This window comes from Trichomonas vaginalis, chromosome V, assembly GCF_026262505.1.
Source record: "Trichomonas vaginalis G3 chromosome V, whole genome shotgun sequence".
In the NCBI taxonomy this organism is placed as follows: domain Eukaryota; phylum Parabasalia; order Trichomonadida; family Trichomonadidae; genus Trichomonas; species Trichomonas vaginalis.
In genome coordinates, this window is record NC_067207.1 from 26462016 (window position 1) to 26480252 (window position 18237).

Below are 18237 nucleotides of genomic sequence, written 5' to 3' on the forward strand. Positions count from 1 at the left end.
TATTTTAATATTTTAATTTTTTGGATTCCAAAACATCAAAATTATCAAAAATTAAATCGGTATTTATGCAGTATAAAATGTATAGGTTTTATTTATGATCTCCTGAATATAGGTTAAACAATCAAGAATGAAATGGATTCAAAAAAATATGAATGTATTGCATGATCATGTAAGTATAAGCTAGTTTTGGCCACATCATTATATAATTTTAGTTTCATTTATCATTTTATGGATGATGAATACAAAGATTTTGCATTTGAAATTCAAGATAAGGGAAAATTTGATAAAGAAATAAAATGTTCAGATACAGAATTAGATCCTAGATGGCTCAATCAGGATTTTCTTAAGAGACTCGATGAAATATTAAAACAAATCTCTAATTTATTCGACGATCCAGAAAACAATTTGCAAAATATATCAGATTGTTTCATGGAACTCCACAGCATGTTCACAGACGGAGCTAGCAATTGTTTTATCCCAAAATTAGATATTTTTATAGACAATTTCATGATTTATCACCTAGTTGAAATGGTGAAAAATACTGATATCATTGGGAGAAATCTGTTATTGATGACATTGAATCTAATTTTCGATTTTACAATGGGAGATATTTTTTATTCAAAACAACTAATTGAAGAAGACTACATAGATTACATCGTCCATCAATTGCAGATACAACAAGATGAAATTATTAATACAAACATTATTTACACATTGAATAATTTAGTTTTTGATTGTCCTGATGCTTTTTCAGAAAATATCATTGAAATTTTAGATAATACATTATACAACTCACGCGGAAGCGAAACTTTACCTATTGCAAAATTCATTCGTTTATATACATACAAATATCCAATTACATCATTTAACATTCAAGCTCATATAATCGCCATAATAAGATATTTAATATTACTAAGCCAAGAAGACATAGATGAGAACGTTGGATACATTTATATAAATACTTTAAGAAATTCTCCTGAAAACATGAAAATACATCCAAAAGTAATAGGTATAGACTGCGTTAACGAGTTTATTACTAGAATTACAAGCTATAATACAATTGAAGCAATGCATTTTTTATATCATTTAATTAACACATTTCCAGAAGTTCTTCCCCAGTTAAACATAGACTTTGATGACTTATTTGATAGAATAGATAAAGAAGATGCTGAAACATCAAGAACAATTTTTATTATTTTAGGATTAATTTTAGAAAAGATGGAAGTTGAAGAATTTGATTTAAATTATGTCAAATTCATCTCATTAATCAATGATTTGCTAGAAAATTCATCAGATGTTGATTTTCATTTCAAATCAGATTCTTTTTATTTTATAACCGTTTTCCTTTCTAAAGTTGCAATCAGTATTTTTTCCCAAATTAATTTGATTGAATATCTTAAAATGATTGAAAATTATTTTGAAAATACAGATGAAAATAACAATTTCAACTTAAAAGTTTGTTGTATCTTGAAGGTTATGCAGCCATTTATTGATAGTTTGAATGAATCTAATCAGAATTTAAAGGATTCATTTTATCAAACAATCGACATTGTTTTGGAATCAATTGATGATTTTATCGAGCCAGAATTAGATTCATTTAGACAACAATTTTGTCCAAATGATGAAAATTAAAAATAAAATTTTTTATTTGTTAGATATTATTATTAAATAAAACTTACATATAATTATCTGAGCATACAATTCCTTTTCTCGTATATATTACTTAACTTTTAAGTAATTTTTATTTTATTCGATTATTTTTTCAAAAAATGATACTAAAAGAGGAATACAAAGTTAGCCCTAAGTGAAAATTAATGCCTTATTCAGTTATTTTTTGAAGAATTGTATCAATTGATAAAATTGAATTTGCCAAACATGAATCGAATCGAAAGAAAACTTCTTTCTATTTGAAAAATTGAATACTCAAAGTATTGAATTAAGATTTAGAGGAATCAGCATAATATCACCTTACAAAAGCTTAATAAATTTACTAACATATGAAGAAGGAGTTTTGAACATCATTTAAATGGTACTGTAATGGTGATCTACAATTGCTGGGTTTATTGAAAGAAAAGTAATTATTTTTTTAAAAAATATTACCAATATATTAATTTACATCTAAATATTTTTAAACACAGATTCTCAATTTTTTTCTATATCCGATTTAATGATAAGTTTCATGTGAAATAAATTTATAGTGAAATAATGAATAACAATATGCGGAACAAACATATTGTTGTTAATAATCATTGAATTTATGCATAATATCAAATTAAAGCTAATCTTCCTTTTTTGAATTTGAAAAAAATTAATAAAAATATTGATGGTAATTCTTGCATTATGATTAATTTTAACTTTAAATGACATTCACAAGATTAATTTGTAGTAAAATCATTAAAAATATGAAGAGAAAATTTATCGTTTTTATATTAAAAAAATGTTCGATGTGTAATCGATCTTTTTAAATGAATTAAGATAATTAAAATGAAAGCCAATATAAATAAAAGCACGTTAAAATTATTGAAATAAATTTATACGCTTTTGAAATTTTTCAGTACTATTTTCAAAATTGATAGTCTACATTTGAAAACATTTTAGTACTGCAATTAATCTGCATTTATCAACAATTAAAATATTTCAAAGGAAAACTCTTTGTAATATAATTCTGTTATGAAATTTGAAACCATTTGATAGTATGACAAATTTTCAGGTATAATTATTCCTGATATAATAGGAAATGAGAAATATATTGCCAAAAGTAAGATTACGATTTTTCAAATCATTTTTATAAATTAAAAAATAATTAATGATGCTATATTTTTAATCATACTGATATTTTCTTTTTTTAAAAAAATACTCGAATATTTTCAATATTATTCAAAAATGCGATCATTATCGGTTGAAATAACCGTAAAACGTGCTTCTTTTAAATTCTCAACTATTGCCTAAATATATTAATAGTTAATGTTGAATTTTGATGAAAAAAAAAAAAAAAAAAAAAAAAGGTAGTGGGGCTTCCAGGCGCGTTGCGCCCTCTAGCCCTGAAGATGTTTAGTATAAATGAAGTTTTTATATACGGGTCTTCCAGGAGCTTTTCACAAATTATATATGTTTTCATGTTTTGTCACTTTTCTGTCACTTTTCGGGAAAAAACATTTTTATTATTATATATAAATGAATTTTACAAAACCACCGTTACCCTTCTTTGGAAATAAGAGTAGATGTAAAGATATTATATTGAGAGAACTTAAGAAACTACCGAATGGTCTAACATTTGTAGATTTGTTCGGTGGAAGTTTCTATATATCCCATTTGTGCCATACAATATTCCCAGACTCAAAGATTATATGCAATGACTTCGACAACTATATGGACCGTCTCAAACATATACCAGACACAAACAATATATTGAAAGAGTTAAAAGAAAAGATACCTATAGGTAAGATGGAACGTATACCATTAGATAAGAAAAATATTGTGAGAGAGGTTTTGAAAAAAGCAGAATATATAGACTGGGATAGTATATCTGCTAGACTATTATATAGTGGTTCTATAAGAGTTCATGACATTGAAACACTTATGTCAAACGTTTTATATCTTAACTATACAAATGTTTTCAAAGAGGACATAGAAAAATATATTGAGGGTATAGAGTTTGTGAGATGTCATTGGACAGAGTTGTATGAAAAATATAAAGACAAGGAAAATGTTTTCTTTATAGTGGACCCGCCGTTCTATAACACATGGGATTTTCAATACCAAGTAGACTGGACTTTGAGAGACTCTTTAGAAACTTTAGACGTTTTACATAACTGTCCATGCTTTTACTTTACATCCGATAAAAGTGGTTTGGAAACCGTTATGAGATGGTTAGAGGACATACATGACTATGAGTTTAGATATGACAAGATAGAATATGAGAGAGGTCCTATAAACCGGAGAAAGTGTCATAACAAAGAAATTTTACTAGTAAGTAAATGTGGTTTGAAATAGGACTACTTGTTTTAGGTTTTTTCCATTGTGTCATTTATTTATTTGACGTGGCAGAAAGATATAGAGAATATGAAGATGAACCAATGCCTGCAAATGTTCAGCATATGTACTCGTAAGAGATATTTTTATCTAATATTAAATGGACGCACAGAACTTAGCGAATGCACAGCAACCTGGACAACCAAACCCAGAGAATATTCCAAATGAAGTTAGAATACAAACTGCAATGGCAAACTATGGTCAAGTGCCAACAGATGTACAAATGCAAACTGCCATGTCAAATGACGCTGCGTTAGGTTTGCCACCATGGTATGCAAATATGAGATGGAAAGAGTTTTATACAAACCCTGAAGTGGGATATAAACAACTTTATGCAGATGACGCGAACACAGGAGTTGACCCAGAATATGTTTTCTACCAGAGGAGAAACAGAATGTATGAGCTCCAGTTAAAGAATGCTATGGAACTCAACAGGAAACGTAAAAGACTTGGCGGACATTAGATTTTTACATATAGTAAAATGGGTTTCTTCAGTAAGATAGGAAACTTCTTTCGAAATGTTGGAAGAGGTATATGGAATGGAATAAAAACCGTAGGAAGAGGAATTTGGAACGGAGTCAAAAATATTGGTAAAAGAGTAGGTCAGTTTGTTGGTATTATACCTAAAGACCCTGAACCAGAAGAACAAGCTCCTGTTATACAACAGCCTGAACCTGCACCACAGTCTAGTTGGCAACCAAATCCAACACCTCAACCGTATTAAAAAATTATATTTTTACCGTTCGATAGTAGTTGTATATGAAACTAAGTTCTAAGTAAAACGCATGGTATAATGGAATTATTCTTTTTCTTCCATCTGTAGTAAACCATACTTGAAAGTCTGAAATACTTCCACTTGGTGGTTCGTATAACTTTGTAGGTTTTTCGTAAAAGTCATTTGCCAAGCATAAGAAAGAGTTTTGTGCACCAGAAAATGAAGCATGAACGATAATAGCATCTGGGTCGAAAACATTTTCATATGTTCCATTAGGGTTTTCGACTTCATAAAAGTCCGGGTGTACTGGATATTCTGCAGGCTGATTTAACATCCTCATAAATCTATACCATGCCAAGCTGTTATATTTTGTAGAAATATAAACGTTTTCTCCAAGGTCTTCTATTCTATTGATTTTAACAGTTGCATTTTTCCTGTCATAAATAATATCGAGATGGTATTCTCCTTCGTCAATGTTATACTGCTTTGCATATTCGATATAGATATCGTTTATTTTTTCTTGAAAAGCTTGAAGAGTTGTTTCTAAGTTTACAAGCAAACTAACTTGTAAAAGTTTTCCCTGTTCAAATTTCTCATACATACGTTTTTCTTTGTTATAGTATCGAACTTCAAAACCGACCGTAAATGGGAAACCATGTATGGCTTCTGAAATGAACTTCATTCTACGAAAGCCAATAGCTTTTGTGACAGATGGGTCTCTTAACCATCTTAACGGGTAGTCAAAACGATAGCCTTCATGCTTTACGGTCTCTGTCTCAAACTTTTGACCGACATTAGTAAAAAGTTCATCTAATGGTTTAGTTGTAGCAACTCTAGAATTTTCTTTTTCTATTGAAAGCATATTTTATCTAGAATAAAAATGTCAAATGAAACAGCGTCTATGAGAGAAATACAACACAACCGACAACTCATTATACAAGCTCTAAATAAGAACACAACAAACTTTTCAAACTATTCTAAGATATCTGAGTCATTGAAAGAAGGAAACTTAAAACTGACATTAAACCCAATGACAGATGAGTTTCTATTTCAAGACAATAAGAACCATACTGTCTGTATAAATCCAACAAAAGGAACTTTAAACGAGAAACCTATAAATGAACTTCTTTTGAAAGCAGATGTTGACAACAAAGCTGACAAAGAATATGTAGACGATGCAATAGCAAAAGAAGAAGAAAGAGCTAACAAAGCTTATGCAACAAAAAAACATACTCATCCTGAACTAGCAGACAAAACATATGTTGACAATAAAATGTCAAGTGAAGTGACAAGAGCTGAAAACGAATATTCTAAAAAGACTCATATACATTCTATATCTGATATTACAAACTTACAAGAAACCTTAAACAGGAAAAGTGCCGTTGGACATACACATACCATTGCAAATATTACAAACTTACAAGAAACCTTAAACAGGAAAAGTGCCGTTGGACATACACATACCATTGCAAATATTACAAACTTACAAGAAACCTTAAACAGGAAAAGTGCCGTTGGACATACACATACATCTTCTGAAATAACAGACTTAAACGTTAGCCTTGAAAAGAAAGCAGATAAGAACCATACACATGAATTCTTCACAACTGTTGGTATAGAAAGTATTGAAGGAACGGTTGAAGAACCTGATGGGGATGTATTATATTGGAAACCTCCTAACTTTCCACAAGGTTTAACATCGGATGAAAACATAACAACGATGAAATACATTAGATGTAGAAATGTTTATGTCATGGAGGATGAAAATAAAGTTAAATTCACTGCTCAAGATTTATATGATAAGAAAGCAGACAAAACAGAGCTTCAAACATTAAAGACAGAAATACTTCAAACATTATATCCTATAGGCTCTATTTATACGTCAATGAACTCTACCAGACCAGAAGTAGTACTTGGTTTTGGAACTTGGACTCAAATAGTCGACCGGTTTTTGTATTGTGCAAACTCTTCAAAGGAAACAGGTGGAAGTAAAACGATTTCAGGTGAAAATTTACCTGCACACAGTCACTACATAGATTTAAGTACATCTCAAGCAGGTTGGCATAAGCATAGATATTGGGATTGGTCAGGAATGACAAAAGGTAAAGGATATGATGTTAAAGACAACGTTCAGTTTGCTATAAATTGTTACTGGAGTAACACTGAGGGAGGAGGAAACCATACACATCGCGTTTCAGGATATACGCAAACAACCGGACAAAGTAAAGACTACATGCCACCTTACATGACAGTTTACGCATGGTATAGAATTGCTTAGTCGTCATTTTCAACTTCTTTAGCATATTCGTCAGGAGTTGTCTTATATTTGTTAGGAACTGTCTTTGAAAGTATACCACCTTGAACTTTGACAAGTTTGAAACGAGGTCTGACAATAGTAGTTTTATCTTCTGCTTGCAGTGTGTACATTTTGCCATGTTTGCCTAAAACTTCATAATATTCTCTTGTATACTTTCTTCTATTTTTACGAACACGAATGTGAGTACCTGTCGGGTTCCCATTGTTGTCATAGTCAATAGTATTTTCATATGGGTCGCGTTTAGGTATTTCTATTTTTACTTTGTCACCTTTCTGAAGTTTGAAGCCCGGCATTCTTTCTTGTTTGTCTCTTTTGACTAAATTATTAAATATATAGTCTTTCTCTAAGTCGGGGTTGTTTTTCATTTCTTCGGGGGAGTGGTTTCCCAAACCTTTTTGTTTACGGTTATTGTAAATATTTAAAACTTGTCTCATCTTTGCCATGGAGAAGTGTCTATACTTGTCGTCATATGACATTTCATTTGCTTCACCACCTTGTGGTTGGTTTAAGTCTCTTAACATTTTTATACAACCGTCAATGACACCAAGAGCAGAATGGTTTTGGTCGACAATGAAATATTGGTTTACATTTTTTGAACGCAGATAGTTTTTAATATCGTCTGATTTGAAAGAACTTTCACAGTCAGATGTCAGTTTTGTTGGATGGTATTTGTCAACGAATATTGTCAAAGCAGTTTTCACATCTAAAATATTTTTGGACCATAATGGTATGGCTTCACAGTATCTTGTGTTTTGACCAACAAATATTAACCAGTATGGTGGTCCATCTTCTCTATACCTCGGAATGTTTTCCAAGATATCCATAAACCAAGCATTTGGTGTTGAACTAAAGATTTTTATCATGAGTGCTTTTTTTGTTGCTTTAGAAACATAGGGGTCCTTGTTTGGATTCGTCATTTTTTAACCCATAAGAAATGGGTTTATTTGGCGCATTAGCAGGAGTCGCATCTAGATTTTTACCCGCAGTGGGAACAATAGCCAGAGGTGTATTTGGAGTTGGAAGGAAGATTTTGAGTACATTAGGTATACTTAAAGAGAAAGCACAACCTATTATACAAACTGTACAGAAAGGTTGGGATGTAGCACGAGATGCAACAAATCTTATTCCAAATCCTGAAACAAGAGGAAAAGTTCAAGGATGGATGGACAATGTAGGAAGACAAGCAGGAAACTATTATAACAAAGCAAATGACTACTATAACCAAGCAGGACACTATATGGACCAAGGTGAAAGATTCTTTAACAGAGGATATAACCATGCACAACAGTGGGTAAACAATAACCAACCGCAACCACCTCAAACTTGGGGAATGTAAAATTTTTTACTGAGATGAAATGAACAATACAGCATTGAGACAAATGGGTTCAAGATGGATTTGTCGGCTTCCAGCAGTTACACAACGTGTTTGTCAAGTTCTTCCTATACCTCAGGAAGTTTTAGACCGACTTAAAAAACCTCAACAACTAGTTGAAAACAAACCAAACTAAAATTTTTTACTGAGATGAAATGACCGAAGAAGTTGAAACGGTAGATTTGACACCACAAACAAAAAGTTCAGAACCATTGTCAAAACCTGTCAAAGAACTTACAGATGAAGAGAAAAATTCAATAATAGAAAGTGCCAGGTCTGGAAATACAAACCCTAACTACAAAGTCACTTTTCATAAAAATGGAACGGCAAGTATCTCAAAAAAGAAACAGACTCTCACAAATAAAATATTGAAGTCCGAAGGAGCTTTCGAGACAACAGATGGAAAAGTTTACTTCACTGACCAACAGTTCATTATAGAACATCTCATTGACTTAGAGTCGAAATATTCTAAACTTTACAACAAACACAAAAAGTTGAAAGGAAAACAAAAACAAATGGCATATGATATTTATGAAGATGTTGACGACACAACTGTTCCTGCAAGTGAAGTAAAGTCAGCGGAACCGAAAAGTGACGAAAAACCGATAGAAGAAGAAAAACCAAAAACTGAAGATAAACCAAAACCAAAGTTTAGTTTCCAAACTAAACCAAGTCAACCTTCATTAGCTGGTATGGGTTGGCGTCAAAGACTTATGGCAGCAGGCGGTTATGTAAAGTAAAGAGAAAAAAAATATTTTTTTATTTTATTTGAAATGTACGCTGAGTTTGTTGGAGAAGACCGTTGGGAAACTTGTTTGTTAGATGAGAAATATGAAATGGCATACCATTTTAAAACAATATATTTTTACATATATTAAATGCTTCAGGTTGAAAAACAAAGAACAAAAGTAGCAGATACAAAACCGTTAGACTATATCTTTACAAATGCTGGTAGAACTATTTCAGATGAAGAAATTTCATCCCGAGTATACAGGTTTGACTATCCAGTTCGTTGGCTTCAAAGTCCTTCAGATGCAAAGGCAATAGGATTTAGAAGAGTTTTGTTTTCAAATAGAACTAACGCGTTTATGTTCGCAGTATATTTTCATGGGCAGTATAAAGGTTCTGATGGTCTAATAGACAAATTTGACGAAATGAGAATCTTTACAGTTCGTTCAGACGAAAGTCTTGAGAAAACTCTAAATGACTTTCAAACTCAAATGAACAAATATTATTGGGAATTTCAAGAAAAATACGACTCTTTACTAAATGGAACATACTATCTGAAACTAGAATATGACAAGATGAACTCCACCGTTTCATTTCAAAAGATTGAAATTAACCCTCCAAGAGATACAGAGTTTTTATTTTGGAAAGTAGACAAACGTTCTTGGGCACAATTTCTTCGGTTACTAAACCAGAACGAACCATTACCACCAGATGGTCCATTTAAATTTATACTTCCACCAGCAGATTTGACAGTTTATAGAAACGTGTTTGACCCTCAAAATGTTATGTGCCATGCAAGTTTCAGTTCAAGCAACAATAGTTTTCTATGTATTGGTAAGGACTTTTATGACTTTGCTTCTAAATTCTACGAACCACCTAGTAACAGTTTCTCTGACTTTCAAGTTTGGTTCACAACAAATGGTGTGCAACATATTCTTCCATTGTACTATGACTTTTATCTCGAATTGTCTTTCATATATAACTACGGAAAAGTGCTGAAAAAGTATTGAAAAATATATTTTAGGTGAAGAGGTTAGATCTCACCTCTTTTTTCACCTCTTTTTTCACCTGTTGAATTTTGTATAAAAACCAACCGCCGGAATTCCGGCGGTTGCTATATTCTTCACAAAATGCTTGTTTTGAGGTCGAGCCACTTTTGGCTCCACCGTATTCTTTCAACCAAAACTCATGAAATTTGGTCATTTTTCAGCAAAAATAAAGTTTAGGTGAAGAGGTGAGATCTAACCTCTTTTTTCACCTAATTTTTCACCCGTTGAATTTTCATGAATTTCCTTAAGATAGAAAAAAAGTGAGTTAAAATGAGATGTTTACTGAAGGGGTCACCATGTCACCGGGTAACCATGTGTCACCAGGTAAACTAACTTCTTTTAAAAAATGAGACAACATGACATTTTGACAACAGTCGGGAAAATGTCAAGACTTCTTCATCGTAACGAGTGTAAATGAACCAAAAATATATTTTAGGTGAAGAGGTGAGATCTAACCTGTTTTTTCACCTGTTTTTTCACCTGTTTTTTCACCCGTTGAATTTTCATGAATTTCCTTAAGATAGAAAAAAAGTGAGTTAAAATGAGATGTTTACTGAAGGGGTCACCATGTCACCGGGTAACCATGTGTCACCAGGTAAACTAACTTCTTTTAAAAAATGAGACAACATGACATTTTGACAACAGTCGGGAAAATGTCAAGACTTCTTCATCGTAACGAGTGTAAATGAACCAAAAATATATTTTAGGTGAAGAGGTGAGATTTCACCCGTTTTTTCACCTGTTTTTTCACCTGTTTTTTCACCCGTTGAATTTTCATGAATTTCCTTAAGATAGAAAAAAAGTGAGTTAAAATGAGATGTTTACTGAAGGGGTCACCATGTCACCGGGTAACCATGTGTCACCAGGTAAACTAACTTCTTTTAAAAAATGAGACAACATGACATTTTGACAACAGTCGGGAAAATGTCAAGACTTCTTCATCGTAACGAGTGTAAATGAACCAAAAATATATTTTAGGTGAAGAGGTGAGATCTAACCTGTTTTTTCACCTGTTTTTTCACCTGTTTTTTCACCCGTTGAATTTTCATGAATTTCCTTAAGATAGAAAAAAAGTGAGTTAAAATGAGATGTTTACTGAAGGGGTCACCATGTCACCGGGTAACCATGTGTCACCAGGTAAACTAACTTCTTTTAAAAAATGAGACAACATGACATTTTGACAACAGTCGGGAAAATGTCAAGACTTCTTCATCGTAACGAGTGTAAATGAACCAAAAATATATTTTAGGTGAAGAGGTGAGATTTCACCCGTTTTTCTCACCTAATTTTTCACCCGTTGAATTTTCATGAATTTCCTTAAGATAGAAAAATAAAGTTAGTATTTTTAAAAAAATATTTTTTATTTTTATTGTAAGAACATGTTAGCAACAACTTCACCAAACTCTTTAGTTATGAACCCAACTTCAATGTTAGTAGAGATGAAAAGCTTCATTCCTTCTTCATATACTTTTGAGACAGAAATCCAGAAGATAAAGCAAGAACTTCTCCAAGGAGATTTAGATTGCACTGCAAAAGATGAAACAAATGAACAATATCTTTATGAAATGCAGGACCTGGTGGAACATTTACCCAAATTGCCTGAAATACAACAACAAAAGCTCACTATTCCAGAATTCGATGAAATAGAAGTAAAAACAACCGACTCGGTAGAAATAAAGAAGTTCATACGTAAGGTTAACTATGAGTTTCTTGGATTTCATTGCAACCATAAGGTTATGGACAAAGACTGCGATATGGTATATAAGAATGTTTCTGACATATATAAATCTGAAGAATTTAAGACCTACGACAACTTTGTTTCGTTAGTTGCTGAATGTGTATGGCAGATAAGAGATAAAGATAAAAGATGTAAAATATGGAACGAACAAATAAAACCAACTGCTTCAGATTTAAAGAAAACCATTGACGCTATAGTTGTACTTGCAGGACAAATTTCAATGTACAATGCTAAAATGAACCCACAATGTTCTAAATGTAAAGCAGCAATGAGGAAATATAACTACTCCGTCAAAGAGATAGAACGTATGCGAAACGACTATGCTGACTTAAAGAAAGAAGCAGAGAAACCAGCAGAAAACAAAATGGACATGTTAGCATTTCTAAACAAAAACTATCCAACAGCTGACGATTTCCTTCTTTCAGATGTCAAGAAGAAATATAAAGAAACATTCGGCATTGTGAAAACATTCGATGTACTAAAAGAAGAAATCGAAGCCACAAAATTGTTTAGAATTTCAAATATACATCGTACAATTCATGTAAAACGCTTATAAAATAACTGAGGTGAAAAAAGAGGTGAAAAAAGAGGTTAGATCTCACCTCTTCACCTAAAATATATTTTTGCCGAATTCTGTATAAAATTCTGAGTAAAATGACATATGGCATGTGTCAAACCGTTGAGTTTTCACAAAATTTAAAAAATAACGTTTACCATGTAAAACGCTTATAAAATAACTGGGCTGAAAAAAGAGGTGAAAAAACGGGTGAGATCTAACCATCTACCCTAAAATATATTTTTGCTGAAAAAAATGACCAAATTTCATGAATTTCCTCATATGCTTGCTACCCTCGAAAAACCGAGGGTAGAGATTCCGTACGAAAATCGCAAGAATTTGCCAATAAATTTAAGAGGTTGGTATGTACATAGACTATTAGTAAATGCAGTTGCAGTGAAGGCTTACTTTACATCGTTCAGAAACCAAACATACAGACATTGGTTCAAAAACCAAAGCACACAAGAACTTTTGAGCGAAGAACAGCGACCCAGACTTTTTTCTGAAAACAGTGAAGAACAGCGAGTAGGTAAAAAACCCCGGTCGCCAAAACTCTATGAAAATCGTGAAGCACAGCGACCCAGACTTTTTTCGGGGTCGCCTAAAACTCATGAAAATCGTGAAAAACAGCGAGTAAGTAAAAAAACGTAGTCGCCTAAAACTCATGAAAATCGTAAAAATTTGCCATGCTGCTCTTCTGAGTTCGTCGGTATTTTGGAAGTGTTGCACCTTCGAGTCTTCTGACATGAAAAAAATGACCAAATTTCATTATATAACTGTTATTTTTTACGAAGTGAACTTTGACACTTCGTAAAAAAAATCCCTGAAATCATATCTTTTATACAAAATAGAAAAAATAACGTTAGTTTTTTTAAAAAAATATTTTTTATTTTGTATGTAAAGACAGAAAATGTTAAAGGTTGAGTTTGAAACAGTTAGAAAGATAGACAATGACACCAAAGTGGTTAGAATAGGTGATTTAAACGTAAGATACTCAAAGAAATACAACAAATATTCTTTGTCAGACATTTTATCTCCATCTGGAAAGAAACCGAAGGACTGGGTTGGAATTGCTTCAACTCAGAAAATTTTGACAAGAAATCCTGAGCTTATGATATCGGTAAGATTCTATGGAACTACAGCATATCTTATAGACAAAAGTCTTATACCAATAGTTTTGTTATGGTTAGACCCAGTTGTTGATATAACTTCATAACATATGGTTCATTCGATACGGAACGTTGCAGTGAAGGCTTACTTTACATCGTTCAGAAACGAAGGACTTCAACACAAAAAGATATAAGATAGGAAGAACATATAATATAACTCAAAGATATGACAGTACAGTCAATAGAGTCAAGGTTGTGTTTGTTAATGATATGAGAGCTGCTGAAACAGAACTACTTGAAAAGTTTGAGAAAATGTATGGTGCTCCACGAAAGGTAAAGAAACGTTTGAAGTAGATGAGATAGATAAAGCTATAAAATTATTTGACGAAGTTGCTGAAAAATACATGTAAAGCGTTTATTTTTGGTCTTTTGTGAAGTCAGGAAATAACGCTAGTTTTTTATAAAATATTTTTTTTATTTTGTATGTAAAGACAGATATGTCAACAACCGAGAACACAACAACAGTTATAGTCCATGAAGCTATAAATGAAGAATACGAGTGGGTTCAGTTTAACAAACAGTTACGTCTCATTCGTTCGGTCAAAGACGATATGTACCAAATGCAAAGTATTTTGACAGCATGTTTTGCTCCAGACACTAAACACGCAGACGACTGGTTCAGAAACCAAAGCACACAAGAACTTTTGAGTGAAATTTCTCTAGACCGACTTTTTTCGGTCTTGCATAAAACACATGAAAATCGTAAAAATTTGCCAATAAATTTAAGAGGTTGGTATGTTCATAGACTTTTAGTAAATGCTGTTGCAATATGGGCTTCTCCTCGTTATGCATGGTATATTTACAGACTTCTTGACGAAATTCATAGACAAGAACGTGAAGAGATGGAAAAGAAACTTCATGCAAAAGATGAAGTCATTGAAGCAAAAGATGAAGTCATTGAAGCAAAAGACAAAAGCCTTCAGAAAAGAATACCACGTTCGGTACCAAAAGGAAAGGAAAAGAATTATAAGTATATGATTTATACTGAAGAGATGGAAAATGAAGAAGACAGAGATATGGTTATGTTGCATTTAGTCAGAAGAAACAACAAAAGCTTTTACGACCTTGCTAAGATTTACAAATCTGACAGAAATTGGTTCTATCGCGAAAACTTACCGATTTCAATGACCCCAAATGAAGATGTGAAACAAATAGTTCAAGATACGTTACCTCAAACACACTATGATATTAAAGGTTGTACAATTCTTACCTTCAAAGAAGATTTGCCATTGTTAAAGGAAAAAATAACAGAGTATTTTGACAACTTCAAACAAGTAGGGTAAATGCACTCTTTATTTTTACGCTTGACTTCAGATGGCTCAGGTAGCTCTATAAGGTAAATTGCCTTGTCAAATCCTTCTGGCATTCCGAGTCCTTCCTTCCGACAGGAAAATATTTTCCTTCTGGCATTCCGAGTCCTTCCTTCCGACAGGAAAAAAATTTCCTTCCGACAGGAAAAAAATTTCCTTCCGACAGGAAAAAATTTTCCTTCCGACAGGAAAAATTTTTCCAGTTGTCCGTCCGTAAACCATTCAAATTTTCGAAAATTGAGAACTTTTTGGTCGAACTTCAGAAAAAGTTTTTCCTTCCGACAGGAAAAAATTTTCCTTCCGACAGGAAGAACTCTTCCTTCCGACAGGAAAATATTTTCCTTCCGACAGGACACAAACGGATGACTGACGTACCACCAACCGAGTCCATTCCAAAGCCAGAAGAACCGACAGCCCCAGCACCACAACAGACTAAGACTAAAACACTTACATTTTTCAAGCTTGACTTTTTACAATTTGAACTTTGTTCGCGTAGATATGAATTCTGAAAGAAGTATGAGGGTCTTGTATGACTTTGTACTTCTCCCATAGTTCATGTCTGTCAAACTTACCTGCCATGGACTCTTTCATAAGTTCCATGAAATCGTCTTCGGACAATCCGGGGAAAAGTATAATGTCAGTAAGTATTCTTTTAACATCCTTACTTAAACTCTTTGCTGTCTGTACACAAATGACAACTGAGATGTTAAAGTGTCTGAGCTTCTTAAGAATTCGACACATGTCTTGTTCTCTATTCTTTAACAAAGGGTGAGAGGCGAAATCATCTAAGATAAGAAGACATCTGTGAGGGTACGTTTTCCAATCGTAAGATTGCAATTTCTTCGAAATGTATTCTATCTCTTTCTGTTTGTTTCTGAAGTGTTTCTTCTCTAATATTCTCTGCATTTCCTCATTTGGGTCTTTAAACTTCGAATTTATATACTCATTTATAGCATTGTACTTCAAAACTCTTCTTTGGTACTTCTTTATCCAATCTAACAACTCAGAGTCTTTTATACATACTAACTTAGACTTCTTTATAATATCTTTGAACGAATTTACGGTTTGGTCAAATTGACCCGAAGTACTACAAATGACAACTAACTCATAGAATGGGTTCTTCTCATCTAGTTCTTGTTGTTGTGCAGCCATTTTAAGATAAGTGAAAGTCTTACCCGACCCAGGTGGTGCAATTAGACCTGTTATATCACATTCTGAGCAAATAAGAACTTGTCATGTATAAGGCTTTATCTGAGCATTTTCTAACTTCACCTTGTTCTTGTTTAAAACATTCTCAAATTTCTTGTCAATGTCAGCAAACTTTTTTTCTAACATATTTTTAGAAAAATTAAAATTTTTATCTTTTAGAAAATGTCTAGCGATTTCGCTATCTATATTCGAGACAAGCTTTTCGACAGCAAAACATCTGTCGACCATAAAATCTTACATAGTGTAAACAAGAAAGGTGAATTTGTTCTAAAGTTCTGTTTCTGGGAATATGACAAGAACCATAAAACCTTAAGCAGAGCAGTCTTAAAATTTGTCAATGACAGACTTGTTGACAGAGATGACGCCGATTGGAAAGATGAAGTCCAACAAAAGTTCTTAGAATGCAAAGAAGACACATGCGCTGTTCTTGAAGATGAAATAGAAAACAGAATAGATGAGCTATTAAAGGACAAAGAACTTTTACAAAAATATGGTTCGGAGAAATTTGACATAACTCCACCAGAAAAGAAGAAGAGAGAAAAGAAAGAAAAGAAAGTAGAAGAAGAGAAGAAAGAACCAGTTCCAGAGAAGGGGAGATATGACATGTAAAAATAAAATTTTATTTTTAGAACATTTCTGGGTCAATGTCAATGTTCTCTTCCTCTTTAGGAGTAAACACTGGCTTAGACTCTAAAATCTTTTTACCCAATTTACCTTGAACTTCTACAACTTTAGACTCATAATATTCATAGTCGTCTGCTTTCTTTTGGTTCATAAGGTATAACAAGTTTGTATGCTTTGCCTTCTTTAAGGTTTGAAAACCTTCTGTCAAAACTTTCTTTGACTGCTAACAAACCTTCTATGTCTAAGTCTTCAAATTTCGCACCATTTTTAGTCACAATAGCAAACTTAACTGGTTCGATGTTCCAAACTTTGCTGAATGAAGACTTTTCAAAATGGTAGAAGTAAACATTCAAATATGTGAATGGGTCTAGTTCTTCTTTAAGTCCTGACATGTACTTGTTTACTGAGATGAATTTTGTCATCTTTTCTATCGGATAAAAAAAATATTTTTTTTTAAATTTACTCAGAAAATTTTTCTTTGTATATACACCATTCTGTACGTCTAAAAGACTTTTGACATTTGCCAAAATGTTCGTTTAGACGCTGTCATATAACCATATTCTTGACAATATTGTTTATACGAATCGTACAATGACCTTTCATCTAAACACTCAAAGTCAGTTTCATCTATGAACAGTTCATATACACTCTTGTTTGCTTCTAACAATGTTTGTCTCTCTTCGGTATGTGGAATTTGTCTTGGATTGAACTTTGAAATATCTAATGTCATGAAATATGAGAACAAGTGGTTGTAAAAGTCAGATGTCAAAGTTTCTGCTAAGTCGTCAAATATTTCTGTATCTTGCATATGAGCTTCTGACGTTCTGACAACTACATATCTTCTGTCAGAACTTTCTAACTTTCATCGGAACAACATTGTTTGAAACCATAACGAAGTTTGCAACATTTTCACAAACTCTTTGGTCTTATATTTTCTTTCAACAACTCCAACTTTGTCTGTTATAAGACTCTTCAAAGCATCTGAGTTCAAAACTTTTGTTGTATCTATACTTTGAAGTTCGTTACATACTATAAGTTTCATATCTCTCTATTGAAGAGTTAAATTTACCGCAGATGTTTTCTAAGTTTGTCATATTCGGGTTCGAATAACCTTCTAACAGTTTGCATAAGATATCTGTAAAGAATGTGTTCTTACCTGTTCCTTGTTTTCCAATTATAATGAGAGCAGTTTCATTTTTAGCACTTGGATGTTGTAAGATGTTTGCAAACCAACATAAGATATACTCATAGACTCTTTCGTTTCCATTGCATATAATTTCTTTGACATGGTCTAACCAAGCTTCTATAATATTTTCTTTCCATTCTACTTGTTCATATTTATATCCAGTGAAGATAGAATAGAAGTTTGGAGAAGGTGTATAAAACTTTATACCACGAACTGAAAAATCTTCAAGTT

General features: G+C 32.5%; 9 protein-coding genes and 2 pseudogenes across 11 annotated transcripts, besides 1 other annotated feature; 9 read left to right on the forward strand and 2 right to left on the reverse strand.

The window, feature by feature from the left end:
* Positions 1 to 101: 101 nt before the first annotated feature.
* On the forward strand, positions 102 to 1792 carry TVAGG3_0407040 (armadillo (ARM) repeat-containing protein family; the record flags this gene model as incomplete). The annotated part of the gene is made up of 1 exon (XM_001322205.1): positions 229 to 1632. One exon carries the CDS (start codon positions 229 to 231, stop codon positions 1630 to 1632), a length of 1404 nt encoding a protein of 467 aa, XP_001322240.1.
* A 1188-nt stretch (positions 1793 to 2980) lies between these two features.
* Positions 2981 to 18237: part of a mobile genetic element that runs on past the window's edge.
* Positions 4220 to 4495, forward strand: TVAGG3_0407060 (uncharacterized protein; the record flags this gene model as incomplete). The annotated part of the gene is made up of 1 exon (XM_001322206.1): positions 4220 to 4495. The coding sequence occupies one exon, from the start codon at positions 4220 to 4222 to the stop codon at positions 4493 to 4495; it is 276 nt and encodes a 91-aa protein (XP_001322241.1).
* On the forward strand, positions 4514 to 4756 carry TVAGG3_0407070 (serine threonine-protein phosphatase family; the record flags this gene model as incomplete). The annotated part of the gene is made up of 1 exon (XM_001322207.1): positions 4514 to 4756. The coding sequence occupies one exon, from the start codon at positions 4514 to 4516 to the stop codon at positions 4754 to 4756; it is 243 nt and encodes an 80-aa protein (XP_001322242.1).
* On the reverse strand, positions 4761 to 5344 carry TVAGG3_0407080 (annotated as a pseudogene). Its single transcript has one exon. A coding segment is annotated over exon 1 (584 nt).
* Positions 7999 to 8400, forward strand: TVAGG3_0407090 (uncharacterized protein; the record flags this gene model as incomplete). The annotated part of the gene is made up of 1 exon (XM_051232950.1): positions 7999 to 8400. The coding sequence occupies one exon, from the start codon at positions 7999 to 8001 to the stop codon at positions 8398 to 8400; it is 402 nt and encodes a 133-aa protein (XP_051102680.1).
* Positions 8592 to 9176, forward strand: TVAGG3_0407100 (phage tail repeat-like family; the record flags this gene model as incomplete). Its single annotated transcript, XM_051232951.1, has 1 exon — positions 8592 to 9176. The coding sequence occupies one exon, from the start codon at positions 8592 to 8594 to the stop codon at positions 9174 to 9176; it is 585 nt and encodes a 194-aa protein (XP_051102681.1).
* TVAGG3_0407110 (uncharacterized protein) lies at positions 9315 to 9766 on the forward strand (the record flags this gene model as incomplete). The annotated part of the gene is made up of 1 exon (XM_051232952.1): positions 9315 to 9766. A coding segment is annotated over one exon (452 nt), but the record flags the coding sequence as incomplete, so codon positions are not given.
* On the forward strand, positions 11594 to 12508 carry TVAGG3_0407120 (organellar and viral DNA polymerase type B; the record flags this gene model as incomplete). The annotated part of the gene is made up of 1 exon (XM_051232953.1): positions 11594 to 12508. The coding sequence occupies one exon, from the start codon at positions 11594 to 11596 to the stop codon at positions 12506 to 12508; it is 915 nt and encodes a 304-aa protein (XP_051102683.1).
* Positions 14115 to 14960, forward strand: TVAGG3_0407130 (KilA, N-terminal/APSES-type HTH, DNA-binding family; the record flags this gene model as incomplete). The annotated part of the gene is made up of 1 exon (XM_051232954.1): positions 14115 to 14960. The coding sequence occupies one exon, from the start codon at positions 14115 to 14117 to the stop codon at positions 14958 to 14960; it is 846 nt and encodes a 281-aa protein (XP_051102684.1).
* TVAGG3_0407140 (uncharacterized protein) lies at positions 16359 to 16805 on the forward strand (the record flags this gene model as incomplete). The annotated part of the gene is made up of 1 exon (XM_051232955.1): positions 16359 to 16805. One exon carries the CDS (start codon positions 16359 to 16361, stop codon positions 16803 to 16805), a length of 447 nt encoding a protein of 148 aa, XP_051102685.1.
* On the reverse strand, positions 16822 to 17242 carry TVAGG3_0407150 (annotated as a pseudogene). Its single transcript has one exon. A coding segment is annotated over exon 1 (421 nt).